This window comes from Microtus pennsylvanicus, chromosome 2, assembly GCF_037038515.1.
Source record: "Microtus pennsylvanicus isolate mMicPen1 chromosome 2, mMicPen1.hap1, whole genome shotgun sequence".
NCBI lineage: Eukaryota > Metazoa > Chordata > Mammalia > Rodentia > Cricetidae > Microtus > Microtus pennsylvanicus.
Genome location: NC_134580.1, coordinates 137,897,973 through 137,916,372, shown reverse-complemented (window position 1 = coordinate 137,916,372; position 18,400 = coordinate 137,897,973). Strand labels below are relative to the sequence as shown.

The following is an 18,400-nucleotide window of genomic DNA, read 5'->3' as shown; positions in this document are numbered from 1 at the left end:
GCAGGTGTCTCAGAGAAGCAGCTGAAGATGGTCTTTCTGACAGGACTTTGCTGTCTGGTCTCAGCACGTCCCAGAGAGCCAGTGAAGTGCCAACACTGCTCTATGCTTTGGGGACAGTGGTGCTCCTGAGACACAGGGTTCTCATGAGCCTTCTACTTTAAGGGATGAGGCTGCAGCTGGAGACACATTTGAAAGTTGTTGCACACAGATGGTGTTTAAGACATAGAAGGGAATGCAGAGAAAAGAGGGAAGCCTTGGAGCACCAAAACAATTGCAGGTTGGGAGGGCAGAGGAGATCCAGTGCCAGTGAGAAAAGCTTGCAGCGAACTGGAAGGGGAGTCAAAAGAAGCCCTTTCTGGAGACTAATGGAGACAACTGTCAGCTATCAGCCTCAGGGGAACTCTCATTCAAATGTTCTCTCCCTAAGACAGCTATAGATGCTCAGTTGACTGAGGCCTATCAAAGCCCCATCCTTTTACCTTCATTTGAGGCATCTCTGCAGGGCCATCTCAAGTTTAGGGATTCTTGCTCCCCAGGTTGAAGCTCTGTTGAGACTGTATCAGTATTTCACAATCTCTGTTCCATCTTGCTGGCTTCACAGGGCTACGCCCATAAACCTACACTTAAATCTGTGTTTCCAGGAAATCCTACTTAAAACGAGAGTAGTTGTACATAGCAAGTGCTCAATAAACAATTTTTGAACGTATCCATTCTGTCTGTCAGGCTTTCCACACACACTCCTCCCAGAGCCCTTTGATGTCTTGTATACAGCAGACACCCAATAAATGCCCTGGTGGTTAGGTGTTGGAAAGAAGAGAGATAGTTCTGGAGGCACACAGAAAACTTGGAGGGGCTTCCCCTGGCTCGTCTCTGCCGAAGCTAATGTAGACGCTAGCGAGTGGAATGCGCTGTTGGAGTGTCCAAGTCCACCCACCACCCGCCTCCCTCGACTAACGCAGACAGTTGCAGGCGGGGCGGTCACTGATCCATTTGCTCTGCGGAAGGGTTACTTTTTTTAAACGCCAAAATGGCGGAATTCTTTAGGTTTTTTTTTTCCCCCCGCTTATAGCCAATTTTTTAAAAATCCATTTTCTGTTAAAAAAATATTGAAAATCAGTGACAGAGGAAAGTTTGCCAAATGGCCTATGGAAACCCGAACTCGCCCTCCACACCCTCTCATTAATGGAAACTCTTAATTGATTGCATCTCTTTGCAAGGCCGAGTCTCTGCCCTCCCCGCGGCTCTGGATGCCGACAGCAGTGCCTGTGGGCTCGCTCGCCCGGCATCCCGCAGCCCCCAAAGGGAGTGCCCAGCCCTGGTACTGCAGAGCCACCTCCCCAGCCCGCGGCCAGTGCGCCAGGAACTGAGAAAGTACCTGGGGCGGGGCCCTCAGGACACCTGCACTCGTCACGCCGGCCGGGACCGGGGTGTGACGTACCGGGAGCCCCCAGCCCGAGTCCACCGACCCGTGCTTACCTGCAAGGCTAGCGGGTGCAGCCCGCGCCAAGTGACCGAGGGCGCCCGGTGTGGCGCGCGCCTGCGCACACAGGGGGGCGGGTCCGTTCCCTGCAGAGCGCGGCGTGGAGCTGCTTAAGCCGCCTGGTCTGAGCGGCCATGGACCCAGGTTGCAGCTTTTGCTTTTTGTCGGAGCTCTGGGGGTGCAGGCTTAATTGCCTCTTCCCCACAGGACCCGTTAGCTTCTCGGGAGAAGTGGGTGGAGATTCTTACAGTATTCTGGGAACCACGGAGCCGGGAGTGGCAGCCAGCCTGATGGACCTCCAGCTGAGTGATCTGTACCAGGCAAGGCGCACCCCTGTATACACCTGGGTCCCCCATTTGGAGAAGGGGATTTCAGGATTTTCGGAAAACTGTCCTAGGATGGGTGAAGAGCACGCACACCCAGATGAAGGAAGCTTGGCACCACGCGGCGTCTGGCCTTGAGCTTGCCTGGCATGAGGGACCCTAGCTGTGCCAGCCTTTGGGTGACCTACTGCCACTGGCTGATGACGTGACCTGGGAATATCACTGTACTCCTGTGCTTCCGTTCAACATTGGAAGACTGTCAAGCCATGTTCTAGAGTTCTATAATGGCTCCTTCAGTGTTGATTCAAGCAGGTCACTGGCTCCTCTTGTGTCTTCTATTTCCTGAGCTCATCACTCTACCAGACCGCTGCTTTATTGGTTCTTATTCTGGTACCACGGCTGTAACGTCATAGAAACGAGTATTTCAAGACTTTGGGAGACCCTGCGCTCTAGAATGAAGGAAATCCACCAGGTCTTAGTATTCCCAGTTCCTAGCACAGTGGGTACTAATGAACAAATGTCTTTCGGTTGACTCTTCAGTGCCCCACTTCCTTCTTACACACAGGTTTTTAATTTTACCCCCTTATTTTGCCCAGAAGGAAAGAGGTCTATTTGGCTCTTAGGTGGTAGCCATCAGCCAAATCTTTAGATTCCTAGTCCAGATGAAAAATAGTTCTTACGGGGCTGGAGAGATGGCTCAGAGGTTAAGAGCATTGCCTGCTCTTCCAAAGGTCCTGAGTTCAATTCCCAGCAACCACATGGTGGCTCACAACCATCTGTAACGGGGTCTGTTGCCCTCTTCTGGCCTGCAGACATACAGACAGAATATTGTATACATAATAAATAAATATTTAAAAAAAAGAAAAATAGTTCTTACTTAAACGGTAAACTCTCCTAATTGTTGTGGCAAACAGTTTAAATTTGAACTATTCTTTACATGTGTTGTCTGGTCTCAACAGTTCTGAACATTTTGTGTTCTTAGGGACAAGATTAGTCAGAAAAAGGATGGGGACTGCCATAATCATAGAAGCCTCTTTAAACACACCAACACACAACCATTGCTGTTTTCTTTTATTCAGACTATGCTTATTTAAGATTCAAAAATGGTTAAGTATTAAAATGGTTAAACCTATTAAAACACATGCTTCCTCAATAACAAATCCATCTTTTAATGATTCAAACTGATGCATGAAATTTGAGCAGGTGGGATTCAAAAACAGCTCATATAGATTTCAGTTGCTATTTTCTACCTATTTACGGTCTCATTGGTCTTAATACCTGTTGTTCATTCCAACACCCCAGGGATGGAGAGCCCCTTCCAAGCTGATGTGATATGGGCAGTTCTGCCCCTATGCTCAGTTTACCCTGCTTGTCCCAGTTTGCTTAAAGAAGAGAGTGAGCAAGTCCAATGCTTCCTTCATATTCCACTCCGCTTCCCAAGATTGGGCACAGATGGTGTTGGCATAGAGAAGCATGGAAAAAACTTGTTTGGAGGCAGCCCATTCTTCCTGTTTCACTAGGAGCTGAAGTCACTGTTGCAGTAGTCCAAGGATCTTAGAATAGCAGGGTTTTGCCCTTCACGTGAAAACATCTCTGTTTCCCCAAACACATCAGACTATGCAAATTGGGAATCCTTTTAACACAGAAATTCCCTGTCTAAAGACACCTAAAAAGGCTAAAATACCACAAGGGAGCCGGGTGGTGGTGGCACAGCACTCAGGATGCAGAGGCAAGCAGATCTTTTGAGTTCAAGGCCAGCCTGGTCTACAGAGAGTTCCAGGATAGCCAGGGTTGTTAATCACTGAATTTGTAAGAGCGAATCAGGAGCAGCACACAGGGAAGCAACTCTGTCCTGGCATCTCTTGTCATGGAGGGGTAGGGCGAGGCCCGAGTGACTGGAGTCTTCGATTTTATCACTCACAGTGACAGCATTAAGTCTTTGTGGTATTGTGGACTTGGAACTGAAATTCCCTGTCTAAAGATCACTCATTTTCTGAATGAGTGGGGGCGCCTTTCAAACTGCCCCTTGCTTCCCTTGCTGGAGGAAACAGTCATTATTAACTGACTCCATTTTTTTTTCCTTTGGCTTGTTCTTAAATCATTTCTCCACAGCTCACCTTGACTTCCAGAAAGCCCTGCAGACTGTTAATTTTTGGGGGGGGCGGGGGTGGTACGAGACAGGTTTCTCCCTGTAACAGTCCTGGAACTTTGTAGACCAGGCTGGCCTTGAACACAAAGAGATCTGCCTGCCTCTGGCTCCCAAGTGCTGGGATTAAAAGAATGTGGCACCATCGCCCAGCCACAGGCTGGTAATCTTATGTCAGAATTTAGCTGCCCACTCAATGATTCCCCAGGTGACAGCAATAACCCCACAGAACTAGCCCTGGATGACCAAGGCTGCTTGCCTGTGTTTTTCTTACCCCTAGTTCTGTCTTTCTGGAGTAGCCCTCAAGCTTCTGTTAGTATCTTGAAGGAGTCTAGGAGGCCGGTCCCATTCTTTCCAGATGGCCATACTAGATTCTTTACTGGGAACAGAACCTAAGAATCCATGCATACTAGACCAAACTCTACATCCCCAAACCTTCTTTTGGAAAAAAGGTCCTATTGAGACAGTTTCGCTAATGTAACCCTATGTCAGCCTCCCAAGTAGCTGCGATTACAGGTATGAGTAACAAGCTCAATTTAGCCACTATTCAGGCTCTTAAGGTGACAGCCAAATTTGGTCTTTGGGGACCAAGAATTAGGCAACTACCTCATTAGACTACAGGTTAGGAAAATACATAGGCCATTTGGGGTGGGCTCAGAAAGCATTTTTCTTTATTTGGATGCTTAGTGGAGACACGTCATCTTAGGATCGAATCCCTAAACTCATACCACATGCACTAGGAATCATGCACACACTACTCTTTAGAAAGTATTGTGTGTATATGATGTGTAAGTGAAGGTATACATGTGCCATGTCTCATGAACGGAGGTCAGAGTACAACTTTTGGGAGTCAGTTCTTTTCTTAAATCATGACATGCATGGATCGAGCTCCTAATGCCAAGCTTGCAAGCATGCATGGCAAAGCTTTTACTTGCTAAGCCATCTCCCTGGGCCTACCCTCTTGGCAGTCATATTGAAGCAAGAAGGGCAAAGCAAAAATTGGTTCTGGGTAAGTGATTTACTTGTACAATTAAATGTACTACTCCAAAGAGACAGAACACCAGTCATGGGAACCTGCCCATTTAACCATCAGCAGACCCGTCTACACCTACTTAAGGTACCAGTACAGTTTGAAGAGTATAGGGCTCAAAGGCACATTCATGTAGTCCTGGTAACGGAGGCAAGATTTCTTGAGTGCCTGGGCAACATAACAAGGTACCATAGTGTTAAAAGGTCACCCTCAGACTTTTTGTATGTAAGGGTGCTCTGACTGCATGTTGTTTGTTCCTCATGTGTGCCTGGATACCCTGGGTTTGGAGTTACCATGTGGTGCTGGGACTTGAACCTGGGTCCCCTGGAAGGACAGCCAGTGCTCTTAACCACTGACTCATCTCCCTAGCCCTAGACTGCTTTATCTATTGAGGCTGCTGGGGCTGGTTTGTTTTGGAAATTTTGCTTTCACCTGATTTCTTGGAAAGTCAGCCAAATAGCTTAATTTGGGTTGGTAACAGAACTTTTACCAGGAATAACTCCTCCACTTTGGTCTATTGTCATGTTTACACATCTAGAAGACAACATGCAGCTCTTTTGACCGTGTTGTGTTCCAAGGTCTGAACAGGTTGTCAAGCTTGGTAGAAAGTGCTTTTACCTGTTGAGCCATCTCCAGTACTCCCATTTTAGTCTATTCTTTTAGGGTTCACTGCTGGAGCTCAATCCAAAACAATGACCCCCCTGTAAGCTTTCACAGAGGAAGGGAAGCTCACAATTTGGCTTGTGAGCCCAGCCTCAGATTGTAGATGCTGCATCATTTCTTTTGAATCCACAGGCTGTGGAAGCCTGGGGTCTGAGTAGTACAGGATCTCTGAAAGAACAGAGGACCAGAGAAATAAAAAGCGATGGGACAGCCATGACTCAGTATATGGCCCTTCAGAAATGTAGGTTCCAGATACTCTGGATAGGTAGGTAATTCAGCTGAGCAGACTCAAGCAGACACAGGACAAGGTGAGAGTAGATGCGTAAGTCTATCCAGCCCTACAATCTCAAGCCCCATTGTTAAGATCAGTGACACCAGTAAGATACACTGAGGGGAAGAACAAAGACGTTCCTTCTTCCTGTGTGCCCATCTTCTTTGCACAGACTAGTATAAGCATGGACATGAGACCCACATCTAGCTGCCTAAATAGTCCAAAAGGAAGGGACAGCCCCTTACATAAAAGCCTAATTTAGGAACTCTAGGGTTTTAATACTCATTGAGAAGACTGGTTAGCCGATGCATCTCCAGCTCCCTGAGCTGGGCACTGCAATCACTTAAGCCTTAAAAAAGGGTCCCAACGACCATCTATGCTGTTTACTTGCTCTTCGTGCCTTTAAAAAGTTGAAGCATAGTAATCATCAAATGGTGTCTTAGGGTGGAAGAGAGGAAATGATGTGTATTGCTGAGGGAATCCTAGTCCTCATCAGAATACCACTGAGGTGGTCAGGTGATGGCTCAGGGGCTAAAAGCACTTGCTGCCAGTTCTGGTCATTTGAGGTCAATTTCCAGAACCCAAATGGTAGGAGGGAACTGCTGAACTGACACCCACAAACATAATAATGTAAGAAAAAAAAATACCATGAGTCAGGAATATAGCTGTGGTAGAACACCTATCTGGAATGCATAAAGTCTCAGCAACTTTGCTCTCTAACACTACAGAATGCCACAAAACACCGGGTTCTCAAGTAGAGGTTTGCAGTGTGGTCAACACAGACCCAAGAAGACCACAGATTGTTCAGTTACATAGCAGTTTCCTGAAAATCTGGGTGTGGTGCTATTTTCTTCATCTTTTTGCAGTGCCAGGTACTGAATGTGCTGCCAGCACTACAACCATTAACACTCCTGGCCTGTGACTCAACTGTACTGAATTTATAGGCAGGTGCCACCACACTTAGCTCCAGGGCAGGATCTAGGGTAGCAGGGCCAAATGGAACTTGATAACCGGAACATGTAGTGGTGATCTGTGATGGTAGTCATGTTTAGGACTGCAGGGTCTCAAACCCATAGCTAGAAAAGTGCTAACTCAAGCACAACCCAGGTCCACACCTTTCTATGAAGGTAACGTTCTGTTAGGGGAACTCAACCGAGTGCAGTCACAACTAAAACGAAACTAGTATAATAAATCTATACATAATTTTTTTTCTACTTCTAGAAATAGGCACCATCTACTTTAGAAATCAAGTGCTCTGATGAACTGAGCAGAACTGGCTTCATAGGCAGAAGGTTGAAGGACCAGAGTAAGATGGGGGTCCTTCATTTCAAAGTGTTCCTTGTCTCATAAAGGCCAAAGCACAAGGGCTTCTTTATCAGGTCAGCTAGAATTGGTCTGAGTGAAGACCTCTCATTTCTTGAGAGGCCAAATAAACAACTCTGTTTTCTGCATGACTTCAAACCTGAGCATGAGTGATTCCCCTCTGCTCTGTTGGGCCTGGTGCAGGAAGTCCACACCAACACTCCCCTGACAATTTCATATGAGAGCTTATTAGGACATGTAAGGCTGGTTTCCACCCCGTATTTCTGGATGGATCAGTGTGTCCAGGGTGGGACCTGAGAAGCTGCATTTCAAACAAGTTCCCAGCTGTTGATTTAGGTAAACATCTGTGAAAAATAAAATCTATCCATTTACAGCAAGTGCAAGGCATCGGATATACTTTAATTAGAGCAAATCAAGACTGGGAAATACACAATGACCTAGCTACTTCAATCTTTATGGGGCAATGGAAAAATGTTTATATAAACCCACCCTCCATTTGGGGGGCAAACTTACCTATGCAGCCCCGATTTCAAAAATCATCTTGTGTTGGATTACAGGCTTTGGCTACACTTGGCAGGGCTTAAAGAGATTTTGGATGCCCTCTAGAACTATGTACTATAGCATTACCATTATTAAATGCCTAGAGTTACCTTCAAAATTGGAAACGCACAGGTATATATACTGTTAAAGCTTAAGTGGGTGGTGGTTTATCCCACTATTCTTACTGGTGTCTTAAATTCACTGTAAAAGTTAACAGCAATGGTCAAGTGTCATGGCACGTCTATAATCCCAGCTCTCAAGGTGAGGCATCTTAAACTGCTGTGAATTTGAGGTCACCTAGATCAGAGTGATCATCCCAAAACATTAATGAAACCTATTTTGTACACAAAAGCCTCCAAAACATCCTTCTGCAGTTTGTCACTTCCTAACCCAAAATGTTTGGGGATTTTGTTAACTGAGAGCTAATGTACTGGAATCAGAGCCCTGGGATATTCAGACTACTCCATGTCTATCTATTACTCATGCTGTCAAGAAGCATCTCCAAAGTAGAGTGCAATACCTGCATGTCCTACTTCCTCCAAGGAATCAGGTGGACTTCGCTGCATCACCCTTTGTTTACATTTTGGAACTGAAACTCCTTTCTGGTCAAACTAGTGCCCATTACTTTATTAACTGCTACAATAGGAGCCTGGGAATCACTACTGAGAGTCAGTTTTAACCACAAAGGCTATTTATTTAGGATCTGAAGATAACTGTACTAACCCACCCTTTTAGGAAAGGCTACACTTGTGGTTAGAAATTTAAAATTATCAAGAGTCTGAGGCGGTAGGATTGCTGAGCTGAAGGTCAGCCCCTAAATAGTGTTAAGAAAAAAGGGACAAGCACAGGTACAAATGTGATACTACATGCCACTGATACTGCCTTAACATTACAAGTCCAAAGTCATGGTTAGTTTGAGACCAATCTAAGAAATAAAAAGACACCTTAAGTAGTGTCTACCTTAGTAACTAAACTTAAAAAATTTTATATTCCAAGTATTTTTTTTTCAGACAAGCTATCTTGCTAATTATACTGGCTGGCCTAAAATTCAGAGCAATCTTCCGGCTTTAGCCTCCCATGCTACCACCACAGTCAGTCCCTATTAGTTTATTTATGCGAGAGAAAGCTGCATCCTGAGCTATGCTTCAAGCCCTAGATCATTCTTAGAAAAACAAGGAACTCCACCATGTATATGAAATCAGATCGACCACAGGTGAGGCTTTTGAGAACAACATTAAGCAATAGAAAATGCAATGGTATTGAAAGCTAAACCTGTAAAGCCTAGAGTGCCCAGGATTAAGGACATAGGTTAAGGATTTGCAAAGTATTTAAAATTTCCCAATTTGAAAAACTGTGTTGAAAATATCAACCACAAGATAAAAATGGACAAGAATAAATACAGGAAAATGAGACAAACTATCTACTGTCCCCAAACTCTGCCCTCTAGAGCTAAAATAAGAGCACATATCAACTACTAGCCAATGGTAACTAGAACTCAAAAAACTACCGGCCAAGTACTTGGTGCCAAGGGACCACACAATAAACTCAGAACAAGTCTTTCCCTTGGTAAGCGTTTTATTGAGATAAAGCATAAAATACGTTAACAAAGTAGAAAAAAAGAATATCCAAGATGAAAGCAATGGTAACACAGGAGGAGTGGGAACATAAAGGCTGAAGTAGGCAGGACTCAAACTGGCCATAAAGGCACTGTGGCATATCAAGAAACACTATCACGTCCAACAGGACTCAAGATGTTCCCCACTTCTCTTGTGCTCTGTTATCGGTTGGTGCTGTTGATACTCCACCCAGGGCATCACCAATGTGTGCAAGATGGGATTCTTAGAATCTGCGTATTACTTGGCAGAACTGAATTCACTAGTCAGTAAGGAACTAAATTTGCTAAGGCAAACGCTTTAAATGCAGTCAGTGGTTTATTCAGTGTATTTAACAACTAGGGTCTAGGCCTAGATTTTTAATAAAATGGCCTTTGCCCCTAGAAAAAATTATATGGATGTTGGCATTTACCTATACATTATATGCTTATGGGGGCAGGTAAAAATAGTCAAATGCCTCTATCATGTACTACATTAATAGAAGGCAAGCACAGTTGAAGATGCATGCGGTCAGAAAGCCTAATTTTACTGATAACCTTTCCTCCCTTTAAAAGACTGTGGCTCAGAAAGCTTTTATATATTTTTCCCTGAAAACAAAGAACTTTGGTCAATCCCAATTTTTAAAGAGCCATCACTTCTGTCTTTGAACAGGCAAAATGGTAAACTACGAAAAGAAACAATTTTCTTTTAACTTCTGAAATTTACACTGGAAAAATAAACATCTAAACAAAGTATCAAAAAAAAAAAAAGATGACTAAAGCAGCAGCTTTATCTGACACTATTTCCTAAAGTTAGTCTTTTAGATTTTGTAACAGAAATTTCTTGAAAACATTTCCTTGCTACTGATACCGATGTAGGCCCTTGAATACCCAATGTCCCACTCAGCCTCATTGTATTGCATTTCTGATTATTCAGTCCCACACAGCAACCCTATAGCACTATAATCCAACCCTTGCTAGGTTATGTAGCAACAGCTGAGGAAGCCAATTCATCTACACCTTGACTCAAGACTGAGGAAGTATTTAGGATGAAATGACTTTAAAACATCCGAACAATGAAAGGGTTGTAAGGTAATTCACTTATTGATTGCAGTCTCAACAAACATGGAAACTGCAAGTCCAGTTATTCCTACAAGTTTGCACTGTTTATTTTAACTTGGTTTCCACAGTGTTCATAATGCTTTATGTATAAAGCACAAAGCATTTCAGCTGATCCATGTCACTGTTTTTGCAAACCAACCACAAAAGCCCCACTAACACAATGGGACTGATTGTTGGGAAGTTATAACCAGCAAATATCTTACCAAGTAGTCTGCTAAGCACCTGTTACATATAAGCAACTTTCAGCAGAAAATGCAGCATTATGTGCTTTTCCCACTTTGAGGAAGATAACTAAATTCCTAATCAAAGAAAGGCTACTTCTGTTTTCAAAACATTAGAGACCACCAAACCACACACTAACACTAATCACACTGACCACCTCCAGAACACAGGATAACAAGATCCCAAGTACTAGGACTTACTTCTTGAGGAGTTCATTTGTAATCCTTTAGTTTAAAAACCTCTTAACTGGACAACATCTTGTGACACTAACTACAAAGTCCCTTTTACTTTTAACTAAACTTATTAAAGGGGCAGAAAAAGACTTTGGTAGATATAATTAACAGCACAAATTAAGGTTATCCAAACTGATTAATTTATTGCTGGTCTGAGGCTTGCCTTGTTTTTACACTTCAGTGAAACTTACACTGTCTCCATCAATGGCAGGTATCAAAACTTACAGGGCCCTAAGTAGTGACCTATTCAATAAGGCAATCATCTTGGTAGCAAACTTTTATTTAAATCTTACATAACTCAAGCTTTATAAAAAGCCAACATAATTGAAAATTTGGGTTCTCCCTGTAAAGCCTGCAGTATCCAAAGCTTGAAACAGTTAATTTAAAAATAAGCAAACAAAACAACAGAACCCTGCAGCAGATTCTGCTGCAATATTTTTTTAAAAAAAAAAATCTAAATGAGCTTAATCTTTACAAAAGTTATTTTAGGCTCAAAGGCTATAAAATCAAAATTATCTTAATTCTACAAAGAAGGGACAGGGCTTCATACTACCACTTTAAAACCTCATCTTTTTCTCATTAAATTTGGCCACAAATTAAATTCCTGTGTTCCCTTTTCAGGAAATCCTCTTGAAGAAGAGGCCAAGTACAAACTCGGAAGAGTAACTGCCTAAGCAAGTAGGAAAGTGTTCTGTTAATAGTGTGCAAAGAACGTAGAGTTCAGGGTTAATCTCTGGAACTTGATCTGGACCTTGAACGAGATCTAGAACGGGACCTGGAAGCTCTTTTTGGTGGAGGGGACACAGAACGGGCCTTTGAAGGTGGAGCAGGCAGAGGTGAATGGGATCGAGACTGGCTCCGGGATCTGGATTTTGACTTTATATCTCCTTTTCCATTTTCTTTGGGGGACCGAGAACGTGACCTACTTCGGGACTTCCCATACTCATCCTTAGATCTGCTTCTTGAATGTGAGTGGGAACCCCGATCAGATTTAGGCTTAGATTTGCTCTTTGATCTGGATTTCCTGCCTTTTGAGCGGGATCGGGATCGACCTTTGCTCCGCGACCTAGATCTGTGTAAAAAAAAAAAAGTCAGATTTTTCAGTATCTTGTTAGAAAACACATGTATGCCATCAACAGGTAAAATTAAGAGAGACCCAATATCACATTATTTACCGGGAGCGACTTTTTGAGATACTTCGAGATCTACTGCGGCTGCTCCTGCGACTCCTACTCCGTGACCTTCTTCTAGAGCGTGATCTACACACAAGAGACAGCGACATTTTTAATCTCTATAAGAACGTGTTTGTACTACTCAGCTATGGCTGAATATCTGTTTACCACAACCAAGAAACACCATAAATTTAATTAAGCAACAACTGAAAACTACAAGCCACCCCAGCCTCTCATGTTACCTGGATCTACTTCCAGAGTAAGAGCGTCTATGGCTTGTTCGTGGCTTATCTTCAATAAGCCTAATATTTCTGCCATTTATTTCTGTGCCATCCAGTTTATCCAAAGCACGCTTCATGTCAGAGTAGGATCTAAATTCAATTACACCCTCATTTGTGCGTTCTTTGTGAGCATCTGCATAAGTCACCTCTCCTGCTTGCCGCATGAAATCCTAAAACAGTAAGACCGATAAGCCCCAGAATCTAGAGCATGTCTATGCAGCACTAACTCTTAATGACCGCCCACTGTCACTTAAAGCCCAGGTACATACCTTTAAGTCTTGCCAACTGCAACGACTAGACAAATTTTCTACAATAAGCCTGAATTCTGTACGAACAGGTGGTCCATATTTGTCTCTGCCAGAAGTTCTCCGACTGCTGTATCCACCTCCACCACCTTTATCACATGGAGGGAGTAATTAGATGCATTGCAATGACAGGGACACATGTTTTTGAAAGTTAGTACAAACATAGCAACGTTTATTACTGGAGTAGGACTTTGCTATTATACTGCTAAACCCTCGATACATTTGTGATTTGCCACAAATTAAATTAAGGGCAAGTCAAATAGACTAAATCCAACTAACCCTCTCCTGCAATCTGTTAGAGAGTGACTGCTCCTTTATTCAATTTACCTCGCTAAGTTTTATTTTACAGAACATTGTAAAATATAAAACTTAACTGATTACATGCATTTCTACATTTACAAAAATGTTTACTAGTTACACTAAGTACTTACATCACAGTGTGAGGTTTTTGGTGGTGGTTTGGCCACAAAACACGCAAGGTAACAGTCACCTAGTTCAGATTAACCAGTTTTGTCTAACCCTTGGAATCCTCACCATCACCCTGCGTCTAATGGCAAAAGGCTGCTGTCGTCATGGCTTCCGGTAAGGTCAGCCAAAGGGTCATAGGGCAAGGGTCACACAATGTATGGAAAAGCCAAGGCCAATCAGGAAAGGCAGTCATCTTAGCCTCAGTGGACACAGCCTCAGCCCCATTGGTCACTTTTAAATTGAAACATCAAGGACTTGTTAAAAAGTTTGAATTCAACATGCAACAATTTCAACATTAAACATTTCACATAACCAAAACCCCCCAACCCCCACCCAGTAACATGCCCCAACTAGTTCCAATACAGCATAAAGCTTATTTAGATTTACTTTGTGGTGTTCTACCACATTACTTAGTTTAAAATGGCATTTTCTTTGGCCCTCGTCCAGTCTCCCCTCTCCTAAGACTTATGCTTCAAGCTCCTCCCCCTCCCCGCCCCCTGCCCCACCCCCGCCCCAGCTTTCCTGAAAACTTCCTCAATGCTAGCTAAAGCACTGACAGGTAAGCAAGGGGTAATAGTACAAATACAGGCAACCCTGCTTTCCACGTGCGGAGAGCCCGCGTCAGTGCCAACGAGGGCCAACTGAAGCCATCCCTTCCAAACTTAGCCAACCTGCCACCAGACCCAATCCCCGCGCTCCGGTGTCCCGTGGCTACCCGAGCATGCGTGGAGGGAGAGGGGCCTGGGAAGACCCAGGGCCAACGACCCCCGGCCTCCGCGCCTGCCCGGGTTGGGGAGGTCCCGCCCTGCCCCGCCCCCGTGACTGCACCCACCGCCCCCTCCCGGTACCCAGGACGCGGAGCGCGCTGGGGAAGGACTCACTGCGGCTTCCGTAGCTGTAGCCATCGCGGTCGCGGCGCGGGCCCCGGGCGTGCTCTACGATCACGCGCTCGCCGCACAGCTCCTTGCTGTTCAGCTCGTAAACGGCGTCGTCGGCGTCGCGGGAGTCCTCGAACTCCACGAAACCGTACCTGAGGAGGGGCGGAGCGCGGGCCGCGCACCGGCGGGCGTGTCGTTAGCCAGCGCCGCGCGCTCCCGCGACCTCCCCTGCGCGCGCTCGAGGCGCCGCCGCCATTTTGGAGGCCCTGCCACGCGGCGCAGTGGCCTCGGTCGACTCGGTCCTTGGGGGGGCTCCCTCCGCCACGGGGCGCGGACCCCCAGATGCGACTCACCCATTTTTGAGGTCGATTTCGAGGAGGCGGCCGTAGCCGCTGAAAAAGCGTTGGATGTCCTTCTCGCGGACATTGTAGCTCAGGCGTCCTATGTAGACGCGCGGCATGGCCGTGGCGGGTGGGCTCCCGGGGGCTAGCTGAGGTGCGGCGGGCCGCGGGGCAGGGCTGCGGTGCGGGTGCGGGGACGGCGAAGGCCCGAACACGCGCCTCACACCGCAGCTGCGGCCGAGTCAGCCACACAATGGTGTGCGCGCGCGCGCGCAGGCCTACGCTATATGCGTCCGGGGGGCGGGGCGCGGCGCGTGACGTCGGCGCGTAGCACGTTTTGTCCCGCTCCGCGGTCGGCTCCGGAGAGGTCGGCGCTGCTGGCGGCGCTTGCCTAGCTTAGAGCGATCCGATCTCGCCCCCGAAATGGTCCCCCGCGCTCGGCACCCGTCTCCGTCCACAGCCAGGACCAGGCCCTTTGACTGGTGCCTTTTAATAAGCTGTTCTCGTGCCCAAGCACCCGGAGGACGGCCCCTGCTTCTCATTGGTTCCCAGGGATGTCAGTCTGGCCCGTTATCGTCTCTGATTGGTCTACTAAAAAAAAGAGGTTGCGCTTTCCCTCCAGCGTTGGTCCGCGCTGGTTTTGGTGGGAACGTGCTCCTGCACCCGGTCAGTTCCACAGTTTCTCGGCCGGGAGGTCTTAGTGACCTGCGGGGACGTCCTTCTCTCTGCTCCGAACGCTGACAGCTCTGAATTCCACGATCACCGCGGCTGCTCACAAAGGGAGCGTGGCAGGGCTCCACTCACCTACCAGACGGTGTCCCAGGGTTGTCAGACCTGGTGGTTCCCCAAGAACACCTTTCCTACCCATACTATCCTTAACCTGGTTGGCTCGGAAGGCACGGTATTTATGTGGCAGGAATACGCACTTGGTACATATGTATGTATGAATACGCATAGAGGTGACATCTGTAACGCTGTAGAGCAAGATAAGACACCCCCTCCCCTCCCGAGTAAATTAACTATCGGGTAGCATGCCTTGGGGGTACTCAGGAATTTTCTTAAATACAGCAAAGGAGTGACCAGAGGTTAGGAAGCTGAAAGCATGGCGTGGTGTGATGGAAGCGAGGAGAACAGGCTGTCACTGAGTTATTACCTGCTCTTTAGGAATTCGTTTTCTGCCTCGAAACAGGGTAGCCCCAGTCTTTTCAGCTAAGGTGGGAAGGAGCGATTTTGTCCTCTAGGGGCCGACAGGCAACGTTGATTGTAGCGAATGGGGGAGATGAGTATTTAGTATCTAGAATGGAGAGGTCTTCCTTAAGTTAGAAATAGAAAAAATACGGGAAGACAGATTTAAAAAAGGAAATGTTCGTGGAACGTGGTTAGAATGAATCCAACAAATACTATTTTTCTCTATCAATTTGTCAATTTATTTTATTATTTTGTGCATTGCTGTTTTGCCATGGGCGTCGGATCCTATGGAACTGAAATCACAAGACAGCCGTGAGCTGTCACGTGGGTGCTGGGAATTGAACCCTGGTCCTCTGGAAGAGCAGTCAGTGTCGTTGTCGTCTTCTTCCTCCTCCTCTTCCTCTTCCTCCTCCTCCTCCTTCATTTGGCTTTTTGAGACAGGGTTTCTTTGTTTAATCTTGGCTGTCCTGGAACTTGCTCTGTAGACCAGGCTGACCTCGAACTCACAGAGAGCCTCCTGCCTCTGCCTCCCAAGTACTGGGACTAAAGGTGTGCACCACCACAGCCTGGCCAAATTGTCAATTTCCAAAAGTGTGTTAAAACTTATTCTTTGTGGACTGCTGAGATGACTGAAGCAGGTAAAGGTGCTTGTCCAAGCCTGAGGACTCGCATGTGATTCTGTAGAAGGAAAAAACCAACTCTTTCAAGTTATCCTCTAACCGACACATGTGTGTCATGTTCTCAATAAATAACATAACACATTTAAATTCACTATTTGTAACAGCAAATATATATACACACATGCGTGTATATGTATACATATATAGATGCCTAAATTACACATGAGAAATCTTTGTCAGATCATCCTATTACCGTATTTTGTTCGCCTCTTCTGCCTTTGCTCCCTCCACATAGTACCCTTCCTACTTTCATCTCTCACACACATACACACACACACACACAAATCTGAATAAGAGAAAACATAGGATATTTTTCTTCCAAAGTATTTAGTTAGATCAGCAGCACCTTGGGGAGTCTTGTTGCTGACCTATCCTGGTACTTTGGAAGAACAGCTTAAAGGTGAAATGGCAAGTGTGCAACATGAGAATTTATTATTCCCCTTTAGTGGGGTGGGGGAGGGAAAAGGAGCAGAGCTAGGAGGATTGCTATGCCTTTTAGATCAGCCTTGTTACAGTGGGACATTGTCCTAAAAACAACCAGGAAGGGAGGGGTCACTTGTAAAAGTGCTAGCCGTGGGAGCTTGAGAAACCGAGTTTGATTCTCTCCTGAGGAAGGACTCCTGAAGTGACCCATGGCCACCACACTTGATACACATGCTCACAAGTGCACTCATATATACACTTTGGCACGCACACACAGAGTTGGATGGAAACTCTACTGTGTTTCCTGTTTGTGAGGTTTTGGATGTCAGGGCCTCCACAGTGATGTGAGCCAGCTCCTACAGGTGTTGCCCCAAGCCCCCACGCTCACCCTTACTGATTCTGTTCCTGGGTGGAATCCCAGCCAGCACAGCCACCCAAGAGTATTTGTGTGGAACACAGTGAATGCAACGGGCTGCTCTGGATGACAGTCCAGAACTGGAAGGTGTCTGTGACAGAGTTAGGAAGAAATATTAGTCAGGTAGGCTTCTCGTCTGGCCGGGAGACAGGGGTTAGCATTGCTAAGCCACTCCAAATCCCCTTTTAAAGACATTTGAGCCAGGTGTGGTACACGCCTATAATGTCAGCGGGTTCAGTGTACTTAGCAAGGTGCCAGGATGTGGTTCAGTTGTGAGGAGGGCACATTACTCTTGCACCTGAAATCGTTTCATGAAAGGCGAGTGACTCACAACTGCCCATAACTCTAGCTTCAGGCGGATCCATTGCCTCTGGTCTCTGTGGGCCTCTGTACACACAAGCACACACACACACACACACACACATTTTTAGATAACAATATTAAAAATCATCTGTGCTCTTGTTTCAAGAAGCTACTGGTGATGGTATTGATTGTAGCGAGCTGCGTGGTGTCACACCTGATGGAGATGTATAATCAACTCCTGAGATGGCTAAGGCCTGACCTATGCTATGATCACGCAATGATTATCAGCTGCCTGCATATGCGTGAACCTATGGGCAGTGCCCACCTGGCAATCCGGGATTGGCAGCCCATGCCTACTTAAGGGCTGGGAGAGGTTTGCCTGGAGAGAGGGGAAGAGAGAGAGAAAGTGAATAAAGTCCTGGAATAAACTGCAGTGAGAAGAGCTCCGGATGTTGCGTGTCATCCTTGCTGGACGAGGTGGCCGCGACAATTGATGACTGCTACACATCAGCCAGGGGTTGCACTGCCACCCTGGGCAACTTTGCCAAGGCCATCTTTGATGCCATCTCTAAGATCTACAGCTACCTGACCCCCAACCTCTGGAAAAAGACTGTTACCAAGTCTCCTTATAGGGAATTAACTGGCCATCTTATGAAAACCTGTGCCAGAGTCTTGGTTCAGAGGACACAGGCTCCAGCTGTGACTACCACTTACAGGTTTTATACAAGAAAAATTAATTGAAGTCTGTTGTAGAATATTATTTTAGGGTGTGTTGCATTTGTTTATGCTCTGGAACGTTTACTTAGCGATGTTGCTTTTGTTTATGCTGCATTTGTTTAACTGTGAAGATGCCTGTCTAAAACACCTGATGGTCTAATAGAGATTTGAACGGCCAATAGTGAGGCAGGAGACAGGATAGGCTGGGCTGGCAGGCAGAGAGGATAAATAGAAGGAGAAAAGGAGAGAAGGAAAAGCAAGAGAACAAGGAGAGGATGATGCTTG

General features: G+C 45.9%; 1 protein-coding gene across 1 annotated transcript; it reads right to left on the bottom strand.

Moving 5' to 3' along the window:
- Positions 1-11,061: 11,061 nt before the first annotated feature.
- Srsf6 (serine and arginine rich splicing factor 6) lies at positions 11,062-14,662 on the bottom strand. The gene is made up of 6 exons (XM_075962947.1): positions 14,402-14,662; positions 14,052-14,200; positions 12,667-12,791; positions 12,359-12,567; positions 12,120-12,203; positions 11,062-12,016 (listed from the first exon to the last, which is right to left on the bottom strand). The coding sequence occupies exons 1-6, from the start codon at positions 14,506-14,508 to the stop codon at positions 11,671-11,673; spliced, it is 1,020 nt and encodes a 339-aa protein (XP_075819062.1). The 5' UTR covers positions 14,509-14,662; the 3' UTR covers positions 11,062-11,670.
- Between the last annotated feature and the right edge of the window lie 3,738 nt (positions 14,663-18,400).

Excerpts from the sequence above, each read along its gene's own strand:
- Srsf6 (XM_075962947.1), bottom strand. The coding sequence starts at position 14,508 with ATGCCGCGCGTCTACATAGGACGCCTGAGCTACAATGTCCGCGAGAAG. Across the intron at positions 14,201-14,401 it reads GAAATCGACCTCAAAAATGG|GTACGGTTTCGTGGAGTTCG; the intron begins GTGAGTCGCATC and ends GCCCCTCCTCAG. Across the intron at positions 12,792-14,051 it reads CTACAGCTACGGAAGCCGCA|GTGGTGGAGGTGGATACAGC; the intron begins GTGAGTCCTTCC and ends CATGTGATAAAG.